The sequence below is a fragment of the Micropterus salmoides genome, unplaced genomic scaffold (assembly GCF_014851395.1).
Source record: "Micropterus salmoides isolate LMB-PRFRI ecotype aquatic unplaced genomic scaffold, ASM1485139v1 Ms_hic_scaffold_19, whole genome shotgun sequence".
Lineage (NCBI taxonomy): Eukaryota > Metazoa > Chordata > Actinopteri > Centrarchiformes > Centrarchidae > Micropterus > Micropterus salmoides.
Genome location: NW_024041039.1, coordinates 27122441 through 27143768, shown reverse-complemented (window position 1 = coordinate 27143768; position 21328 = coordinate 27122441). Strand labels below are relative to the sequence as shown.

Sequence of the window (21328 nt, the reverse complement as noted above, 5' to 3'; positions counted from 1 at the left end):
TTTTGCAACAAGGACGAGAAAGCTTATTTCCTGTGCAACTTCCTTCAAAGATCCAAGCGCCATTGGTTCCAATTATTAACAGACGATTTATTCATCTCTATGTGATGTGAGTTACAGTTACGTTTATATTATTATATGCAATTCAACTAGCTAAACCTGTATGCTACGTACCTGACTAGCTGCCTTGTATCGTAGCCGTCGCTCCTTCATGAATGAGAGTTGTTTGTTGCTGCGACCTCTCTTTTATGCTCATGATGTAACCAAACTTCAGTCAGATACAGTACCTTCTGTGTTGTCTTGCTGTTCGGCAAACATACACACTTGTTAAACCTTGACTTCGGAGCGCACGTTAATCAGTGCAGTTTCCCTCACAATTCGGCACACACATCAAGTACTTTTAATTGCGTTTCCAGTGCGATCCGATTATAATGGGTGGGTGGTCAGATTTATGCCGAAATAATCACAAGAAAAGTACAGCATTGTCTATGATTTGTGCACGTTTGCCCACCATGCGATTGGTAATACATTTCCCAGCTAAGGACTATTACCTTGGCACACATTTTTTTGAAAGCGGGTTCTAAAAATGTGAATAAACGCTGTTTTGAAAGTGTTTTTCTTTAACTCTGATGTTTTTTATACCCACTTCATCGTTGGTCGTGATGGCCTCTCCAACCTCCTCTCGACTTTTCCAGCTCTCAGACTGATAGTTTGAATCCGACTGGTGTCTTTAGTCACTCATCATGATGCGTTACTGGGGTGAGATCCCGGGACCTGCGGGGGCTCCTCCCAGTCGCAGCTCCTTTGACCTGCTCCAGCGCGAGTTTCGCTCAGTGGAGATGCAGGACCCTCCCCTGCACCAGCCCTCTGCCCAGCGTCCGCGGCCCACCACGATGCTGGACATCCCCTCAGAGCCCTGCAGCCTCACCATCCACACAGTGCAGCTGTGTCAGCACGTCCGTCGCCTCCGTGGCCTCTTGGCAGCGGCCCAAGCCCAGGCTCAGGGTCAGAGCTCAGTGTCCTCTGAGGGTGGCAGCAGGCTGGAGGAGGCCGATACCAATCTGCCCCTGCATCCTCCCACCCCACCTGCCATGCCAGATGACTTGCTACCTGCGGACAGCAAAGCCCCTCGGCAGCCCTTCCAGCTCCGCCACAGTGACCCTGAAAGTGACTTCTATAAGTAAGTTAATGTGAGTGTGTCTGAGCCATCATGCTGCACTCCTTTATTTGTGATTAAATACATTCCATAGCCAGTAAAGCACTGAAAGTGTAGGCTTATCAGTCAAGTTTAGTTGTTTTTGTTATTCCAGATTATCAAAAATTTCACAGATATAATCTCAGTTAATTAAGCAAACCAGTCATCATTCATCTCCTTTCATCTCCGCTGGTTCTTCCATCATAAGGGGTAAAGGCGAGCCTGTCACAGAGCTGAGTTGGCCCTCCTGCAGGCAGCTCCTCTATCAGTCAGTGGCCACCGTCTTGGCCCATGCTGGCTTTGAGTCAGCCCAGGAGAGCGTGCTGGAGACCCTGACCGACGTGGTCCATGAGCATTACCTGCGCCTCACCCGCCTTCTGCGGGTGGCGGTGGACCGGGAGGCTCGGCTCGGAGCCAGTCCCTTCCCAGACGTGGTGGAGCAAGTGTTTCATGAGGTGGGCATCGGCAGCGTGCTGGCCCTGCAGCGCTTCTGGCAAGTGCGGATCAAGGACTACCACAGCTACATGCTGCAGGTGAGGTTGGGAGAGGATCATAGCTGTTCATGGGGTTGTGTTATTTGACAATAAGAAGATATTAATTTGTCAGCCATCCAAGATTTTGGCATACTGTACATATACCGTATCTATATTAATATCTGTGGTCGTATTAGGTCATTTTTGAAAACTGAAATGCCTCATGAAGCAGTTTGCTGTGGGGTGTACAAATGGCAGAGCAGAAGCTATGACGTAGTTTCTCCCTGCTGTCTCGTTTAGTGCTGAAAGGATTAGTCAATCACCTCTATAAGAAAAATAATTCTCAACAATTTTAATGATCTGTTTGTTGTTTTAAGTTATTTATCAAGCCAAGACATAAAACATGATCTAGTTCCATTCTGTTTTTATTATTGGAAATGAAATATCTATGGATTTTGGAGTTTTGGTTGCACAAAAGAAGGCATTTGAAGATCAGGGTTTCCGGCAGCATTTTACAGTGGAGTAAACCCGGCTGGATAAAGAGTGCCCCCATTAACACCAGAAGAAATTATTGCTTTTCTATAAAAAAAAAAAAAAAGAGGCATATTTAGGGCTGGGCAATAAAACAATAATTATCACAATATATTTTTCCTCAATAACAATATAACAAATGTTCAGTAAATGTTTGAATTTGAATTCAAATAAGAATTACAAATGAATTAGCACTTAATTTTTATATTAAAATATTATAATAAATATTGTTGAGGAAGAGAGACTGAAAAAAGATTTACTAATCATATTTGTTGAAAAAAGATTTTATCATAATTGTTTTGAATGTTCCACACTTCATCATGTTCTGACCATAAAGAAAAGTTTAAAACCACAATTAACCATCTGGTTTCTTCAGCTTTCTCTCAGGGGCAAAAATCAGCCTTTAAACTTGAAAGAAATAACAATTTGACATTTATCCTAGGGCTGGACAATAAAACAATAACAATAATTATCGCAATATAATTTTTTTCAATAACAATATAACAAATGTTCAATAAATATTCTATAAATGTTTGATTTGATTCACTTGAATCATACCTGAATTAGGACTTAATTTATTTAATAAGATGTTTAATTTGTTGAGGAAAAAGGACGGAAAAAAGCTTAAAACCACAATTAACCTTCAGGTTTCTTCAACTTCAACGATTTGATACTTATGGCGATAATTATCGATATCGAAAGACATGAAACTTTTTATTGCGATAATATTTTTGGCCCAGCCCTAATTTATCCTGATAATTATCGATATCAAATGATTTTTTTTTTGTTTGTTTGAGGAAAATGAGCAGTAGCACTACCTCGGGACACATACAGTATTTAATGATTAAGGTTTTTTAACCATCCTCTTATAACAACACTGATGGTGAGACTGATGGGTCACATGGTACATTTGCTTAGCACAAATTAATCAGAGCAATTTAGCAGCTTAGTTTTAAAAGGTAAACAGCCTGAACGGTCAACCAGGCAAAAAAAACACCACTGCGCCTACCACCTCCTCTAAGCAGTTTCCCGGGGGGAAACGCTGGGAGATATCACCATAAACTCTGGGAAATTAAGATGGGCATTTTTCACTGTATTTTGACATTTTGTTTGCCAAATGATTAATTGGAGTAATACTCAGCAGATTAAGTGATACAAAAACGAAGAATGAAACTAATTTGGGGCAGTGTGGTTTTTTTAGTGTAAGCTGCCACGGCTTCACCACGACAATGCTGACTCATCTCAGAAAGCATAAAGAACTTGTATGAGTGAGAACAATGGGCCGTATGGTAACTCGTGAGCAAGCTGCTTGGAAGTGAGACAGAAACCAAACTGAGAGTCTCACTGTCCTCAGTGCCAACAGGACTTCTAAAGATATAGTGATGAGCTCTGTAGAGAGGATCCTTTGTGTCTGTGATTAACTTTGACATATTACACAGACCAGTGCTCTATTGTTTTTTTTTATTTTGTTTTAATTATGTCAAAATAATTAAAATGTCAAAAAGCATGTGAAGTTACTCCTAGGAATGGATAATATGATCATTACAGAAGTGAAATGCTGGATCATCTAGGCTCAGCTCTTACTTCTTCCTCTTCCAGGTGAGTAAGGATCTGTCTGTGGAATATGAGCGACTGGTGAACCCAGAGAAGGCCCTGGAGGACTCCAAGCCCCTGAGGATTAAGGAGGAGCCCATGAGTGACATCTCCTTCCCTGTTAGTGAGGAGCCTGAGGCCGACCTGGCCTCTGGGGACCAAGCTCTGCCCATGGGGGTCCTCGGGGCCCACGGCGAGAGGCTAGCTTCAGGCCTGGACGGTGACCATTCTCCTCACACCTCAGGTGAGACCAGCGTTCCCGTTCAAATGCATAACCTGCATATATCTCTGTTATTTCTACGGAGAGGATTGAAGTGTGCAGACTCACTAGATGAAACCTTCGGTGTTCGATGTACTGTGCACTGATGTGGAGGAGATAAAGGTGCTGCTTGTAGTGTTCATCTGCATCAGTAAATCAATGGGTGTGCTGCGTCCAACAGGGAGCATCCAGCGTTCTCTAAACATTACTAGAGAGCTTCCTCATCAGGTCTCTTCCACTGCCCCTGATATGATTGGTTACATTATCCAGATGATATTTTAAAAAAGGACAATTTGCAGAGTGTACCGTTACCATTATCATGTTTATAGATGCAGATACTCTTCCGTTGGCTAATAGGAGTCCCGCTGGCCTGGGTTCTTCCTTACGGTCTCTGTACTTATGTTGTTCCAGTCACTGTGAGAGAGCGGGTCACAGTGAGCAGAAGGTTAGCAGTGGAAATGACTTTGAAAAGGACAAGATGACGAGGCCTTTTCATAACATATATGCATCAGAAAAAACAAGCAGCCCATGCTGACCCCAGGAGGTCTCTCTTTGTGGCCCCAACATATAGTTTCATTTTTGAGAAGGCGCACATCAGCTATAGTGTAGCTACTGTATATGCCTAGTAGCTGTGCTGAAATATGAACTGTGTGAACACTCGGTGGCTATTAAACATAAAACATAGATGGATGCTAAATGTGTTCTTCTCTCTTATAAGGTGGGGCCAACAACTCCCCGTTGTGGCCACAGGTAAAAATTGAACCGCAGGATGGCGAGGACGCCCAGGGGGCCGGCCATCATCATCACCACCACCACCACGGTGTCCTGGGCGGGGATGTGTTCGAGGATGGGGGGCCCATGTCCACCATGAGCGAGTCAGGAGGAGACATGGCGCCTTCTCCCGGAGGCGCGGCGTCAGATGGCAGCTTCACTTCGCATTCGCCCGACTCCCTGATGGGCACCTCGCCCGTCTTCAACCAAAGACCTAAGAAACGGGCGAAGAAGATGTGAGGATGCATTTGCGGATGCAAGACATTCTGAGAAGTGGAATCTGAACTCACCCGCAAGTCTTCCACGTTTAGTTATGTTGCAATGAAAAAACACCAGTCTGACAGAAAGATGTAGTGGTGAAACACACCAGCTGCTCAGCGTAGGACTCATCAGTGGCTGCTGAGACTGCGGCCACTGCATAGACTGACTGAGACATTAATGTTATGAACAAACTGATTTGGGGGGGAAGTAATATTTTGTACTTTTTCATGTTTGTTATGATTATAATTTCTCTCAAAATAGCTGAATATATTGATAGGGTTTATTGTCAAAAGAATAAACATCTTTTAAAGCATCAGTTATATTCATTTGAGTTATTAAGGTTGTTAGGAGGAGGGTTACAGTTAGCCTAATGAATTGAAGAACAGGAAAACTACGAGGTCCAAAAGCAAATTATTTAGTTAAACAGCTTAATAATTCAGCAGAATGGTTTGTTTTCCTCTCTTCACAAGGCTCTTTAGTTTATTTCTCCTCACATACCAATTACTGCCTGTGCCATTCATTACCATTAAAAGATGCTCCACCAAAAAGCAACTTTTTCCTCCTCGTGAACATGCTGTCGCATATAATGATGTATTTTCAACTCCTCGTTTCCCTTCTGCACTGCACTTTACATGTAGCCCAATACAGCGGAAAGATCACACACACACACACACACACACACACACACACACCTGTCAACCTGAAGCCACTCCGCTAAATTAGCATCTGTTTCAGTAATGAGACAAAGCTGTGAATGCAACACCAGAAGCAATTATGGCTTGGTTGTCTGCATCATGAAGGCAACATCAATCCAGCCTTAATGGCAAATTAATTATGGCATGCATAGTTTTGCATGCTGAATGAGCAGGCCTGTCTGAATACATGTGGTTTTCTTCTGTGTGGGCCACTTTCATTTTCACAATTAGGCAGGTAATTGTCCATGCCTTTGGGAAGAGCTGATGGGGTCATATGTATTGATATTTATGGTAGTTTTTTACCCCTTGCCGCTCCTGAAAAAATGCTTCTGATTTATATCGCTGTGTGACCCAGGTGGGAGTTGAAGATGCTGGAAAACAAAATCAGTATTTAGACCTATGAGTGAAACAGCTCCCCCTTGTTGATGCTTATAGGAGTCCTAAATTATTTTCTGCTCAGACATTCTTACTTTAAAACTCCACAGAAGTCGAAATACAGCATCAACAATGACCTCATCCCACTCCCCAACTGCAGTCGCTGCACAAAACAACATACAACATACTGTACCAGATACAATACAAAATACAGTGTTATAGCACACTAACAAAAACAACAAAAAATCTGCTTCAAATACTGTTTTACATAAAAAAATTATATATTGAAATACAAATATTTTTAGCCATTCTAGCTATGGAGCTGCTGCTCAGTTGGTCGACCACTTTGGTCTAGACTGAAATAACTCTGCAAGTTCTCCTGTGGCCCCACCAGCAGGTTCACCTTTGTGGTTTTGCGTAAAATGTCTCAACAACTGAACTGAACTGGATGGATTGCTGTGGAATGTTTGGTAGAGACATTTATGTCCCACTCAGTGTGAACTCTAATGGCTTTGTGATCCCTTCGCAAATATGTAAGCTTTATACCCACTAAACATCAGCAATGCTAGAACTGTCAGTGCAAGCATGTCAGCACGCTGACATTAGCATTTAGCTCAAAGCACTGCTTTGCCCAAGTAGGCCACCGGCTCACCGCGCCGCTAGCTGGCTTTTAATACCTTAAGGGGTATAATGTAGGATTATACACATTGTGTTTTATAAAGTGAGGATTGTGTCGAGGTCCTCAACCTAAACGATGAAACAGATTGTCATTTCCTTCCTAAATGACCCATGTGAGTATTTTCTGATCTGGTGCCCATACTTGAACTCTGTTCAAAGGGAAAGGCTTCATTGGTGGAAATGCTGACAACAACTCAAGGAGGGGCGCCAAGAAACAGAAAGGGATCACTCCACGCCATAAACCACTGGTCTAATCTTCACCAACGCATTGTATTTTACAGGCTTATCAAATGTTTTTGTTTAAACTCTTGATTTGAAAAAGAATTAGTAACCATAGCTGCAGTTGATCGTGCATTACTAATACAAATTTCTTCTTAGAAAGTAAATCTATAGCCTTAAAAATAGAAAAGTTTTCAGTGGGATTAAATAGCTTTTAACACGCAGCCTTGTTATATTGGTGCTGAGGCAATGTGACCCCTCAGTTTGCCAACAGCTGCTGAGTTGCTTTGCGCTGGGGAGAAGAGGTGTAATTACAAAAATGTCAAGATGTTTGTTGAGCAGGGGTCTCTGGGAGCGTGCTCAGAGCCAGAGAAAGGACCCAACAAATGATTAATTACCTTCCTACAACTGACTTCCTCCAAAGTCATTCATTTAGCATGAAATTTAATCTTTCCAGCCTAGTTTTGAGTTTATGGGCTCAGTCAGTTTTACACGATGAGCACGGATGATCCTTCAGGGTGCTCGTTTGTCTGTTTGTGAACAAATCAAATGTAAAGCGGAAATGAGACACTCAGCCTCAAGTAATGACCATAGAATTTCTCACACTTCTATTTATTGTTATCATGTAGGAGATACTGTACATGTGCAGTGGAGACAAATAATCAATCATGAGAATGATCGTATCAACAGAAAGATGAATTGCCAGACATAAGGGATATGGCAGGAGTGGCCCACTTGCAAGCCCTGGCTGGCCCCTGTATGAAAGTTAAAGTAAGGCAACTTACATCACTCAAATACTTATACTTTCCTTTACAATTCTACTCCACTATATATCAGAGGGTCATATACTTTTTAACTTCTCATTAATACTGTATGCATATGTACTTTCAGATTAAAATTATACATAAAAATATGTGATTATGTTGTATAATACAATGCATTGTTAAAGATAAAACCTGTTGTTTCTAACCTTTGGCTTGTGACCCTTTACAAAGAATCAGTGTCCACTTGTTCACTTTAACTTGACATTGATGGAAAATGTCATGAGGTCAAGGTCAAAAATGTGAAGGAGAATTCATAAGGACTTATAAAGACAACCACTTATAAAGACAACCACAGTATTAAGAGAATCCCACTGTGCTTACAGTATGGTTTAAAAAAAACAAAAACAAATTTATTTACAACCCAAGGAAGATAAGTACAATGACAAACTCAGTGCTGTACAAATAAGGTTTCCTGTCCAAAACAGAATCACACTTCCAAAGAAAAGATATTTTCAGTTTATACATAGGGTACATTAACCACCAATTACTTATAGGAAGTAACAACAAATAGATATTGTTGAAAATAAAAAGCAGAGAAGAAGTAAGAAAAGTTGAGCCATTAAAGTAAAAATTAAATAAAAAATTGGGAATTGATCAGTCACAAGCTTCAGAAACCACCTCCCCCTACACCTTCCCAACATTGGAATATTAGGGTTGTGTCTGTTACATCTCTCTGTGTGGAGGTGAGGAAGTAAGGAAGGTTCGAACTTCCTGCTCTATTTCTCTTTTCATCTTTAATGCAACACTAATTTTCTTGCATATTGAGTGCTCCCATTTAAACATAGTATGCACAAGTTTGTTTTGCTGATAATACATCTGTATTTCTGAGGAGTTTGTATGGAATATTTTTACATGGTTGTATTGGTAGTGAGTAGCCTACTTCTTCCGCCACTGTGGTACACAACAATTAATTCTTAGTCTAGATAAATCTGAGGGGTTGTGAGATGATAAACTGAGAGCAAAGCAGAACAAATGTATTTCTACTACATGAAAATTATGTGTATTTTTTCTGACTTTTTTGAAGTTTTACATCTCCTGCGAAGTATTCAGATCACGCAGTCCAAGGAGCCAAAATACTCTTTGTTTGTACTGGCCACCACTTTAATTAAGCGTTCACTGGGGAGGCAGGAGCTGCTCAATGTGGGACACCCAGGGCAAAATAGTCAATTTCCATGTAGCCCTCTGTAATGGTTTTCAAATGATAGCTTTCATCTTTATAAAATAAAGTCGACTCTAAAAATGGAGCCACTCCACACCAATCTATTTTACTGGAAACAATACTGGTCTTAGAAATGACTCTTGGCAGTTCATCAGTGTTCCATCGGAGGGCAGTCTTGTGCTACATACAAACTGTAGCTGGACTGTGGCCTCCACTTCAAATGCAGGATTTAGCATTCTCACAGTTGCCACAGAGACCTGGACACTCCCAAGAGCAAGGCAATAGTTTCATGGCATCAGAATGTGAAGTCACCAAAGACATACAATTTTTCAACATATGGCAATAATTAGCCTGCTGCTGCCACTGCATGGCCATGCACCTGAATGTCAGGATCGGGATTTATCTAAGAAACCAAATGTAATATCCTACCAAACAATGAGCATCAGATACGTCCCTCATCAAGCCAGAAAAAAATATTCCTTCAGGCCTGTCACTTTTCAGGATTTTCCCCACTACACTGTGTTGTCAGTTTTTGATCTTAACATGCATTATATTTTCTGAAAGGTGCACTTAAAATTCAGCTTTCAGTCTTTAATTGCGTGTCAGTCATGGCAGTCAGTTGTTGAGTTGATGTTTTCTCAGATCTGCCTTTGCAGCATGACGGTAACCAATTAGGGGGCAGTGCCTGCATTTAGCTGGCAGCAAACTCATCAGTGGCAGCACCGCCATTTTCTCATTCCATTCCACCACAACTGATATGGCTGCTGGTAATGTATTTACATCAGGCGCTGAAAGCACTTTAGATGATGGTACTGATATCGTAAAGAATCCTTGAATCCCTCAGCGCACAATCTACTGTAAAGTACAAGCTCTTAGTGTTTGTATTCATTAAAGTGGTTTAAAATTAAACAGGCCTGAAATTGCCTTGGCATGGGTAACAGAGCTAAAATGCTGCTGTTTCATTTGTATACAAAAGGGGAATGTTTTTGTTCTTTTTGTATTAGATTATCACACAAACATAAGTAACAGAAATGAAAGAAAAGAAAAGTTAAAACAACAACAAAGTACTTCATGAAAAAAAGTTAATACACTTCTATTAGTATTCTTTTTCTTACCTCTATTTGGGAGATGATCAAGCTCAGGATTTTGGAGTCAGGCTTGGGGTCATAACTTGAGCCCATTTTATTCTATATTTATTTACCTTTTGGAAAACTAGCACCATTACAAGTATGCCAAATAAGCTATTAGCAGTTCCTGTTTGCTATGTACCCATGGATGAACCAAGAACTATCACTGGATTACTTTGATACTGAAGAAAACTTAAAAAACATGATTCTCAAGCAAGTTCTGGAGTTATAAGGAGCGTCATCTTTCTCTGATTTCTAAGGCAGGCTTATAAAAATTTATTCACAATGGACATTGTAGGCAATGATTGTCACACAAAACCTAAAAATATGTTCAGATTCGACTGTGTCATGACTTTGAGGAGTGAAATGTTTGACACAAATTGCAGCAATCAGGTGCTAATGGTACCTAAAATGCCACCATGAGCTATGTGTCACAGGAACTGCTGCTGCTGCAACAACCGCTAACCGTGTTGATAAGTGCACCAATTCACAACACTGGCATGCACCCACCCCTTCCACCCCCCTCAGTATATTTGCCTCATGTCAAAGGGCAGTAAAATGGAATTCATCATTGCTAATAAATGCTATGTTTGACATGCTGGAATGCTGCAGTGGGGTATTTTTTTATGGGCCATGTACTGCATCCTCAAACCACAACAGTCCAGTAACTGCCCCAGAAAAGAAAAGAGTCACTGGGTCGTTTCACCTTCCGCCTTATGGCCTGTTCTTGGAAAGCGTCTGTGTAAAGTCTGACACATCGTCATGAGCCTGCATCAGTTTGTCACACCGCGGTTGTGAAGCTGTGACACTTTGATGAGTCCTCGATGTCAGCTTGTTGATACCGAGAAGATGACACCCCCCCCCATCCCCTTCTGCTATTCGTTGGCACATTCTCCGAAACTGTCAAAACACTTTCGAGATCGTACAAAACTGGGTGCCAGCAGCAGCAGCTGACACAGATGCTGCAGCTCGGATTGGAGGTGCTCGCTTTTTTGATTTACGTGACACCATTCAATCATGGTGGTGATTTGTCGGTATTCCCTCCAAACCCGCTGAATTTAGATGTGCAGAGGAATGCCTGGCAGAGGGGGTTTGTTTACTTATATGAGGTGATGTGTGAAACGGGGATAAAACAGTGACCTAACCCTTTTCTGTAAAATCCTCTTAGAGCACCACTCTGGGTAAAGAATCAGATTTATTTCCGAATAAAAAAGTGCTAAAAGTCAGCACAAGCCACATACTGCAGAGAAAGGTTCCTACAATACTTTCTTTTGAAAATGCAATATGTCTAATATGCCAACTTACCGGTGTACCTGCGAAGCGACAATATTCCTCTTTATTATTCTAAGCCATACATTTCAGTCCAACTTCACAGATTCTTTGGAACATGTTATTTCCTCTTCACCACTCTTCATCCTTTTTGAGATGTTTTCTTTCATTGCTAATCGTTGTCACACCCACAAATGGAGGAATCAAGCACGCTCACGCTGAGAGCTCAGTGCTATTTCAGTTCACTTTGTCAAGTGTTATGAAGTACATGGTAGTACCTCATAGGCCTCTGTGGTATTTTGTTGTTACGTTAAAGCTGAGTTCTTTTTTCCCGTCATTACTTCATGCAGTGCTCTCTTTGTTTTCACTTCCTGCACTTGAGCTTTTCCTCTTATCTCACTGATTTCTGGTAGACTGTTTCTTGACAGCAATAAACTGCAAAAAATGATCTGTAGTAGGTCTAGTTAACCTTGCTGTCTTTTTCTCTCCTTTTATGGATGAATCACACTTCAGCAGTTTCACTTGTTTCACTGTTGCCTCATATTGCTGCTGTTGAGACAAACTTCATTGTCTACGACAAGTGCTTTCAGGAAACATGCTGCAGCAGCTCCTTCGAATTTTGAAAAACTCATGTGAAAGAACATATTTCCCCCTGGCTAAAATGAAAACCCACTGAATAAATATTGTATGTTTCGTCTGTTTGCTGCACTATTGTCAACCAGTGAAGCAGGGCAGAACCTGACTGTGCTGAAAAGATGTACAATAGTTAAAGGAACAGTTTATTCAGTTTCTTGCAAAGAGTTAGATGAGAAGTTTGATACTACTTTCACTCCTTTATGGTGCATATGAACAGTGTAATAAATCCATGAAAAAATACATACATTACATACTACTCAATGTTATGGAGGTAGGCTATTTACTGGCCATTAACAGCTGGCTTAACATTAACTCCACTGACTACATACTACATAGGCCAGCTGCCCCTGTCAAATTGTAATCCCGTTGCACTACTCATTACTGTAAAAGTAATTAAATGAATGTAACTTGTTATTAAGTAATATGTTTTTGTCCAACAATGAGTATGGAGCTACCGCTAGTTTAGCTTAGCATAAAGACTGGAAACATGGAAACCAGTGGTGGAGATTGGGGGAATGCACTGGAACGGCATTCCGGCTCAGATTTATTCTCTATCTATTTTTCTAGATCTATTGAAACTGCTCATACAGCCAATGGGAAGGTGTGACATTGCGGTGTCCCAGGAACTATAAAGTGACCAGATTTCTGAAATGAAAACCGGGGACATTTTTGGTTTGGTGGTCAAAATGTGATTAAAAAATATAATGTCATGAAATAAAAAAGAGGACAATTTCGGTCTTATAATATGTCAAATATAACTCGTCTGAATGAAATCAAGTCATTAGAGGCTGCAATCACTTTCTGGCATATAGCATACTGCATTTTATGTGTTGTTTTGGCCATTTAAAGGTATTTTAAGAGGTAAAAAAGTTATAGGTGCGTTATAATCGGTCAAATATAACCCTCATGAATATCATCAAGTCATTTTGAGGATATTGTAAGAGATCATGTCGTTATTTTATATTTAACTCAGTAGGAAGTCATGTTAATTATAGGCTACAGTCTGTTTTCCAAATATAAACAAAGATATAGACATAGGCCTACCAAACACATTTTCCATCTGCAACAACAGGCTTCTGTTGTTGCCTATAATCACGTAAATGTCACGCCTGGTTACGTTATAAACTGCAAACACTTGTGATTATTCCGTTAAAAGAAACGTTAAAGTATCATAAATAGCCTACATACCTTTGCTGTTACCACAGAAATAAAGTGATGTTTATTTGCATGTCTGTTTGATCCAGATGCAGCTGTAGTTGTACATAGATTCACAATCACTTTTCAGCACAACACCTGTATGCTCTGCAATCCAGTCTTTCTGACCACGTAAAATCTGATTTCAGGTCTGCCAACACCTTATACAGTCTATGATTGACACACAGTGAAAAACAGGGACATTTCCGGGGACAGCTCCAGACAGGGACATGCCACCAAAACTGGGGACTGTCCCCGGAAAACCTGGGATGTCTAGTCACCCTAAGGAACTAGTCCCCAAAGTAGTGTTTCTGTGTCAGCGTTGTCATCTCTATCAGCTACAGGTATGCTGGAAGCTACAGTGGTGTTGCTAGGTATGCACCCTATGTCTCTGACGCATTGAGATCCAAAAGGACGAAGGAAGCACACTATCAACACACATCACAATTTTTTGTGATTATGCCAACGTTGCTTTGCGGGCAACAAATCTGTGTTGAAATCATAGAAATTCTGCTCTGCTGTGTCAAGGTCCTACACATACACACATATGGAGCATAGTCAATAGCAGAGCAGAGCGGCTACGGTAGAGACAGTGAAGTGAACCAGGTGAAGTGAAGGGAACTCCAACTCCTCACTCGAGTTGACAACATGCTTATTACTGCGCAATAAAACCTTCACGAGTAAAAAGCCAATACAATCAATACACCTCTTAAACAAGCGTGACCATGTTAACCTAGTTTTCTCTGGACCCCTGCCAAATCTGACCAGTGATGACATGTTCAAGGTGGTGTCCAGCAAACGATGTGGGCTTTGTAGATCATTGGCAGACTTTCTGGGGAAGACCTGGTCTGATTCGGAGAGACGGCATCCATCCCTCTTGGGAAGGAGCAGCTCTCATTTCTAGAAATCTGGCCAAGTTTATTAGTGGACCAAATCCATGACGACCCAGAGTTGAGACCGGGAGGCAGAGTCAGAGTCTAACACACTTCTCTGCCCTTCTTTTTCAGCAGTTACCCACCCAAAACCCTATGCAGAGTCGTAGTCTAACACACTTCTCCTCCATTCCAGGAGTTACTTAGTGAAAACCCTATAGTGACGGTGTCTGCCCACTGACCATTGAAATTATTTAAATCAAAGGTAAACAGAAGAGGAGCTGTGCATAAAAACCTCATAAAAATGAAAACCACAAGAGCAATAGTGCAAACGAATAGGAGAGTTAAATGTGGACTCTTAAACATCAGATCTCTCTCTTCTAAAGGTGTACTAGTAAATGAAGTAATATCAGATTACAATATTGATTTATTTTGTCTGGCTGAAACCTGGCTGGATGATGGAGAATATGTTAGCCTAAATGAATCCACCCCTCCCAGTCATATTAATACTCACATTCCTTGAGGCACAGGCCGAGGAGGTGGAGTTGCAGCTATCTTCGACTCCTACTAGCCTACTAATCAGCTCTAAACCTAAACTAAACTATAACTCACTTGAAAGCCTTGTTCTTAGTCTTTCACAGCCAAGTGGAAAACACTGCAACCAATTCTTGCAATTTGTTATAGTGTACCGAGCACCTAGTCCGTACTCTGATTTTTGTCAACTTTAGTCCTTAAAACAGACAAAGGGGATTTTAATATTCATGTGGACGTTGAGAATGACAGCTTTAGTACTGCGTTTATCTCTCTGTTAGATTTTATTGGCTTCTCTCAGAGTGTTCATGAACCGACTCACTGTTTTAACCACACCCTCGACCTTGTTCTGGTATATGGTATTGAAATTGAACATTTAATAGTGTTCCCACATAATCCCTCTTTATCTGACCACTCTTTGATAAGTTTTGAGTTTGTATTGCTTAACTACACGCCATTGGGTAAAAATTTCTATACAAGATGTCTGTCTGATAGTGCTGTAGCTAAATTTAAGGATGTGATTCCATCAGCTCTAAATTCATTATCAAGTCACAAAATAACGGAGGATGTTAATTTGAGTCCCTCCCAAATCGCTGCAGGCTCGCTGCGAATGACACTCAACTCTATTTCCCCTCCAAAAAAATAAAAAATAAAACAAAGATGGTTAGTTCCATGGTATAATACTGAAACTCGCAAATTAAAGCAAATATCGTGGAAACTTGAGAGAAATTTGCATTCCACCAAACTGGAAAATTCCCTTTTCCTTGGGCAAGATAGCATTAAAACTTATAGGAAGGCCCTCGGTAATGCCAGGGCAGCGTACTACTCGTCATTAATAGAGGCAAATAGGAACAACCCCAGGTTTCTTTTCAGCACTGTAGCCAGGCTGACAGAGAGTCACAGCTCTATTGAGCCAAGTATTCCCATAGTTCTCAGTAGTTACGACTTCATGAGCTTCTTTAATGATAAAATTCTAACTATTAGAAACAAAACACACCAGGACCTGCCCTCAACTGGCACCAACTTATCTCTAAACTCAGGAACCTTAGAAACAGCTGTAAAACCAGATATATTTGACTGCTTTGCTTCCCTCAATCTTTACCAACTTTAATAATTTCTTCATCTAAACCATCAACCTGCCTCTTAGACCCCATCCCGACTAGGCTGCTTTAGTAAGTTTTACCCTTAGTCAGCACTTCTCTACTAATATGATCAATCTATCTTTATCAACAGGCTTATCACCTCTTCTGAAAAAGCCCAACCTTGATCCAGATGTTTTAGCCAACTATAGACCTTACATTTCTCTCTAAGATCCTTGAGAAAGCAGTCGCCAAACAGCTGTGAGACTTTCTACATAGCAATAGTTTGAGGATTTTCAGTCAGGATTTAGAGTTCAGCAGAGACAGCACTAGTGAAAATTACTAATGACCTCCTAATTGCATCAGACAAAAGGACTTTTCTCTGTACTGGTTTTATTAGATTTTAGTGCTGCATTTGATACCATTGACCATCAGATCCTATTGCAGAGACTGGATCATTTCATTGGCATTAAAGGAACCGCTCTAAGCTGGTGTAAGTCCTATTTATCAGATCGATTTCAGTTTGTACATTAATGATGCGTCCTCCATGCACGCCAAAGTTAGTCATGGAGTTCACAAGGATCTGTCCTCGGACCAATCCTCTTCACTTTGTATATGCTTCCCTTAGGCAATATTATCAGGAAATATTCCATAAACTTTCATTGTTATGCAGATGATACTCAGTTATATCTATCGATCAAGACAGATGAAACTAATCAGTTAGCTAAACTTCAAATGTGCCTTCAGGATGTTAAAACCTGGATGACCTGTAATTTTCTAATGTTAAACTCAGATAAAACTGAAGTTATTGTTCTGGGGCCCAAACACCTCTGTGACGCATTATCTAAAGATATAGTTTCACCGGATGGCATCGCCCTGGCCTCCAGCACCACTGTGAGGAATCTTGGAGTTATCTTTGATCAGGACATGTCATGTAACTCTCACATTAAGCAAATTTCAAGGACTGCCTTTTTTCACCCACGTAATATTGCAAAAATCAGGAACATCCGGTCTAAAAATGATGCAGAAAAACTAGTCCATGCATTTGTTACTTCTAGGCTGGATTACTGCAATTCTCTATTATCAGGCTGCCTGAAAAATTCCATTAAGACTCTTCAGCTGATCCAGAATGCTGCAGCACGTGTTCTGACAGGAACCAGGAAAAGAGATCACATTTCTCCTGTCTTAGCTTCTTTGCATTGGCTTCCTGTAAAATCCAGAATAGAATTTAAAATCCTTCTTCTCACATACAAAGCTCTTAATGGGCAGGCACCATCTTATCTGAAAGAGCTCATAGTACCTTACTACCCCACCAGAGCACTGCGCTCCCAGAATCAGAATGAGAAATCAGAATGAGAAATACTTAATTGATCCACACATTGCACAAGGGCAAAGGAATATAATAGTAGTAGCACAGTATTGCACATTATAATTTAAGCAGGTGTTATTGCATAAAACAGATAATATTGCCCAGTTTAAAACTAACTAAGTGTCCGTGTGTCAGACACTTAGAGGAAGGAGTTATAAAGCTTGATGGCCACAGGCAGGAATGATTTCCTGTGGCACTCTGTGGTGCATTTTGAGGGAATAAGTCTTGCACTGAAAGTGCTCCCGTGTTTGAGCAGCAAGTCATGGAGTGGGTGGGATTGTCCAAGATGACATGTAGCTTGGACAGCATCCTCCTCTCTGACACCACCAACAGAGAGTCCAGCTCCACCCCCACAACGTCACTGGCCTTGCGGATCAGTTTGTTCACTCTGTTAGCGTCCGCTACTCTCAGCCTGCTGCCCCAGCATGCAACAGCAAACAAGATAGCACTGGCCACCACAGACTCAAAATATCCTCAGCATCAACCTGCAGATGTTGAAGGACCTCAGCCTCCTCAGAAAACGGAGACGGCTTTGGCCCTTCCTGTAGAGAGCTTGAGTGTTCTTGGCCCAGTCCAGTTTATTGTCCATGTGCACTCCCAGGTATTTGTAGTCCTCCACAATGTCTACACTGACCCCCTGGATGGAAACAGGGGTCACTGGTGCTATGGCTCTCCTTAGATCCACAACCAGCTCCTTAGTCTTTGTCACGTTGAGCTGTAGATGGTTCTGCTCACACAATGTGACAAAGTCCCCCACCACTCTCTGTACTGTAGTCTCATCTCCCTTGCTGATACATCCAACCACAGCAGAGTCATCAGAAAACTTCTGAAGACGGCAGGACTCTGTGTGGTAGTTGAAGTCTGTGGTGTAGATGGTGAAGAGGAAAGGAGAGAGGACCGTCCCCTGCGGGGCCCTGGTATTGCTGACCACGCTGTCTGACACACAGTGTTGCAGGTGCACATACTGAGGTTTGCCAGTCAGGTTGTCAACAATCCAGGACACGAGGGGGAATCCACCTGCATCGCTGTCAGCTTCTCACCCAGCAGGGCCGGCTGGATGGTGTTGAAAGCACTGGAAAAGTCAAAAAGCATGACCCTCACAGTGCTGGAGGAGTTGGGCGAAGGGATCTCCCAGGAGGAGGGTGAGGGACAGTGAGGAGTTGGAGGGGGGAGTAGTGGGGTTGGAGGTGTTTGAGGTGTTAGAGGAGACAGCAGCTGAGTTAGTGGGGGATGGGCGGGAGCCATAGCATTAAATCTGTAAAGACCAGATTAAGTTCGTTGGCCCTGACCAAGCTGCCTTCAACTCCTTTGCTGCCAGTCGGTCTGAAGCCAGTGATGTTCCTCATGCCGCTCCAGACCTCCCTCATGTTGTTCTGCTGGAGTTTACGCTCCAGCTTCCTCCTGTACTTCTCCTTAGCCTCCCTGATCTTTACCTTCACGTCCCTCTGAAAGCCCTCCTCTTTGCATTCAGGATGTTCTTGATGTCCTTTGTTACCCACAGTTTGTTGTTTGGGTAAAACTGAACAGTCTTTGTTGGGACAGTGCAGTCTACACAGAAGGTTATGTAGTCTGTATTAAACTCAGTAAGCCCATCTATGTCCTCTCCATGTGGCTCACAGAATGCATCCCAATCTGTCACCTCAAAACATCCCTGAAGTGTCTCATAGGCCTCCTCTGACCATCTCCTCACTGTCCTTTTGGTCGCAGGCTGCCTTTTCACCAGAGGCACATAACAGGGATTGATATGAACCAGGTTGTGGTCGGACCTGCCCAGGAGGGGAGGGGGGAAGAGCTGTATGCATCCTTAACATTAGCATACAGCAGGTCCAGGGTCCCCTCCTCTCTAGTATGGCAGCTCACATACTGGTTGAAGTTGCTTAGTGTGGTGGTCATGGTGACATGGTTGAAGTCACCGGAGATCACTATGAGGGCACTCGGTTGTTGAGTCTGGAGATCAGCAATGGCGGTGTGGGTGATGTTACACAGCGACGTCAGGTTGGCAGAGAGCGGAATGTAAACAGCAACAGCGATGGCATGTGAAATTTCCCATTGCAGATAATATGGCTGGAGTCCCACAGCAAGCAGTTCAATGTCTGGGCTACAGATACGCTGTTTCACCGTAATATGACCGGGATTACACCATCTTTTGTTAACTAGAACGGCAAGCCCCCCACCTTTACGCTTACTGTCTGAAAGCCGTCAATGGAGACATTGTGGTCAGGAATATCCAAGTAGCCAAGTCTCCGCGAAGCACATTAAATTACACTCCCGGAACTCCCTCTGATTCCGGGCTAACGCTGTTAGCTGTGGGCCTGGGCGTCCCGGTCAGCTTCAGCGCAAATCAGCTGCATCTCCACATTTAAGAGTAGGCTTAAGACTTTCCTCTTTGATAAAGCTTATAGTTAGAGCTGGCTTAGGTGAGTCCTGAACCAGCCCTTAGTTATGCAGCTATAGGCCTAGACTGCCGGGGGATTTCCCATGATGCACTGAGGTCCTCTCTCCTCTACTTTCTCTCCCTCTGTATGCAACCTCATCCCATTATTGCATGTTACTAACACAACTTCTCCCCTTTCTGGTAGTCTTGTGCTTTCTCGTCTCTCTCCTCTCTCCTCCTATCACTTCCTGCAGGTGTTTCTGGCTCTGGAGCTGTGGAGTCTGGATCTGTGGCTGCAGGTCACCTGCTGCCCACGTGTTCCTGCTCGACACCCTACAATTATTGTTACTAGTCCTATTGTAATTATTGTTATTATAATCATTAACATTATGATTATTATCATTAACACTACTATAAATATCTGTACCATTTTTCATTTAGTGTATAGCAACCTCACCTCCACTGTCTGTACCTCTGTGTGTATATTGTGTAGGCTGCCTCCCTCCCCTCTCTCTCTCCTTACATCCCTCTCTCTCGCTCTCTTACCCCCAACTGGTCGAGGCAGATGGCCGCCCACCCTGAGCCATGGTTCTGCTCGAGGTTTCTGCCTCTTAAAAGGAAGTTTTTCCTTGCCTCTCTCGCCTAGTGCTGCTCTTGGTGGGAATTGTTGGGCTTCTGTAACTAACATCACAGAGTACGGTCTAGACCTGCTCTTTTATGAAAAGTGCTCTGAGATAACTGTTGTTGTGATTTGGCGCTATATAAATAAAATTGAACTGGACTGAATTGAACCTGTAGAAAGCAATATTTTAATCTGCTCTGTCCACGATCTCATTCACTGTCGATGTTTTACACAAGCGCAGTGCTATCTCAGCTAATAGCAAATTGTTATAAACAATCTAAAACAAAAGATGTGGGTTTGTAGCCTAACTGTTCAGCTTAGTTCCCCTCTTCATTCTTTCTAAACTTCACTTAGTTTGATGTCAGGAGTATTATTTAGTTTATTGACATTATGGATTGGTCTGAAGAGAAATATTATTGTATATTGTGACTTAGCTAGTTATAGATAAAATATAAAAAATCAAATCCTGTCTTGAATGTATTTTTTTTTAATAATATATTTATTAAAAAGCACTATAACCCCCCCAAAGAGTATTGATTGAGAGAACTGAACTGATAAGAGTAGTAGTATTGATAAAATCACAACGATACACATCCCTAAACACTACAATTTTTCCTAAAGAGCACACATTTCAGTGCAGACCCACTCAATTTCCCCAGGACCCACTCAAAAGACCACCTTCAGGTCCTGGGGACTCACTACATTGAAAAGCTGTTAACATCACTGAAGCTGTTGAGAAAGTCACCCCACACTGGTGGCAGCGTTGACATATCAAGTCTAGTTAATGTAACGTTAATCTTGATTACTTGATGTTGTTGTTGTTGTTGGAGAGGAAAGGAGATGCAGAGAATAGTAGGATTACATGTCTTACAAGTTGGATAAGCAGTGTCATCACGAAAATCAACGGGAAATAATCAGGATATACTTGCAAACTTTGTCATTTTAAGTAGCTTTAGTAGATTTTATATATGTACAGTAGCTCTCATAATAATGTGTAAAATCTGTGAATGTGAAGACATTTTTAGTGATTATCACACACATGAAAGACCTCCCGGGTTTAATATAAATAAATGTATGACGTTGGTTATGGGGAGAGTGAAGTGACATTTATTCTGTCTGCTCAGTTATCACAGGCTATCAAAAATGATGACCAGCAACAAGACTGATCAGCTTTTAACTTTACTGCAGTGCCATGTGGGTACATTTTGGTCCTGACTGCAAATGG

The 21328-nt window shown here is 41.8% G+C and overlaps 1 protein-coding gene across 1 annotated transcript; it reads left to right on the top strand.

The window, feature by feature from the left end:
• The first annotated feature begins 7 nt into the window (after positions 1–7).
• Positions 8–5393, top strand: supt7l (SPT7 like, STAGA complex subunit gamma). Its single transcript, XM_038728243.1, has 5 exons — positions 8–106; positions 693–1177; positions 1401–1725; positions 3796–4033; positions 4767–5393. The coding sequence occupies exons 2-5, from the start codon at positions 741–743 to the stop codon at positions 5057–5059; spliced, it is 1293 nt and encodes a 430-aa protein (XP_038584171.1). The 5' UTR covers positions 8–106; positions 693–740; the 3' UTR covers positions 5060–5393.
• Positions 5394–21328: the final 15935 nt, after the last annotated feature.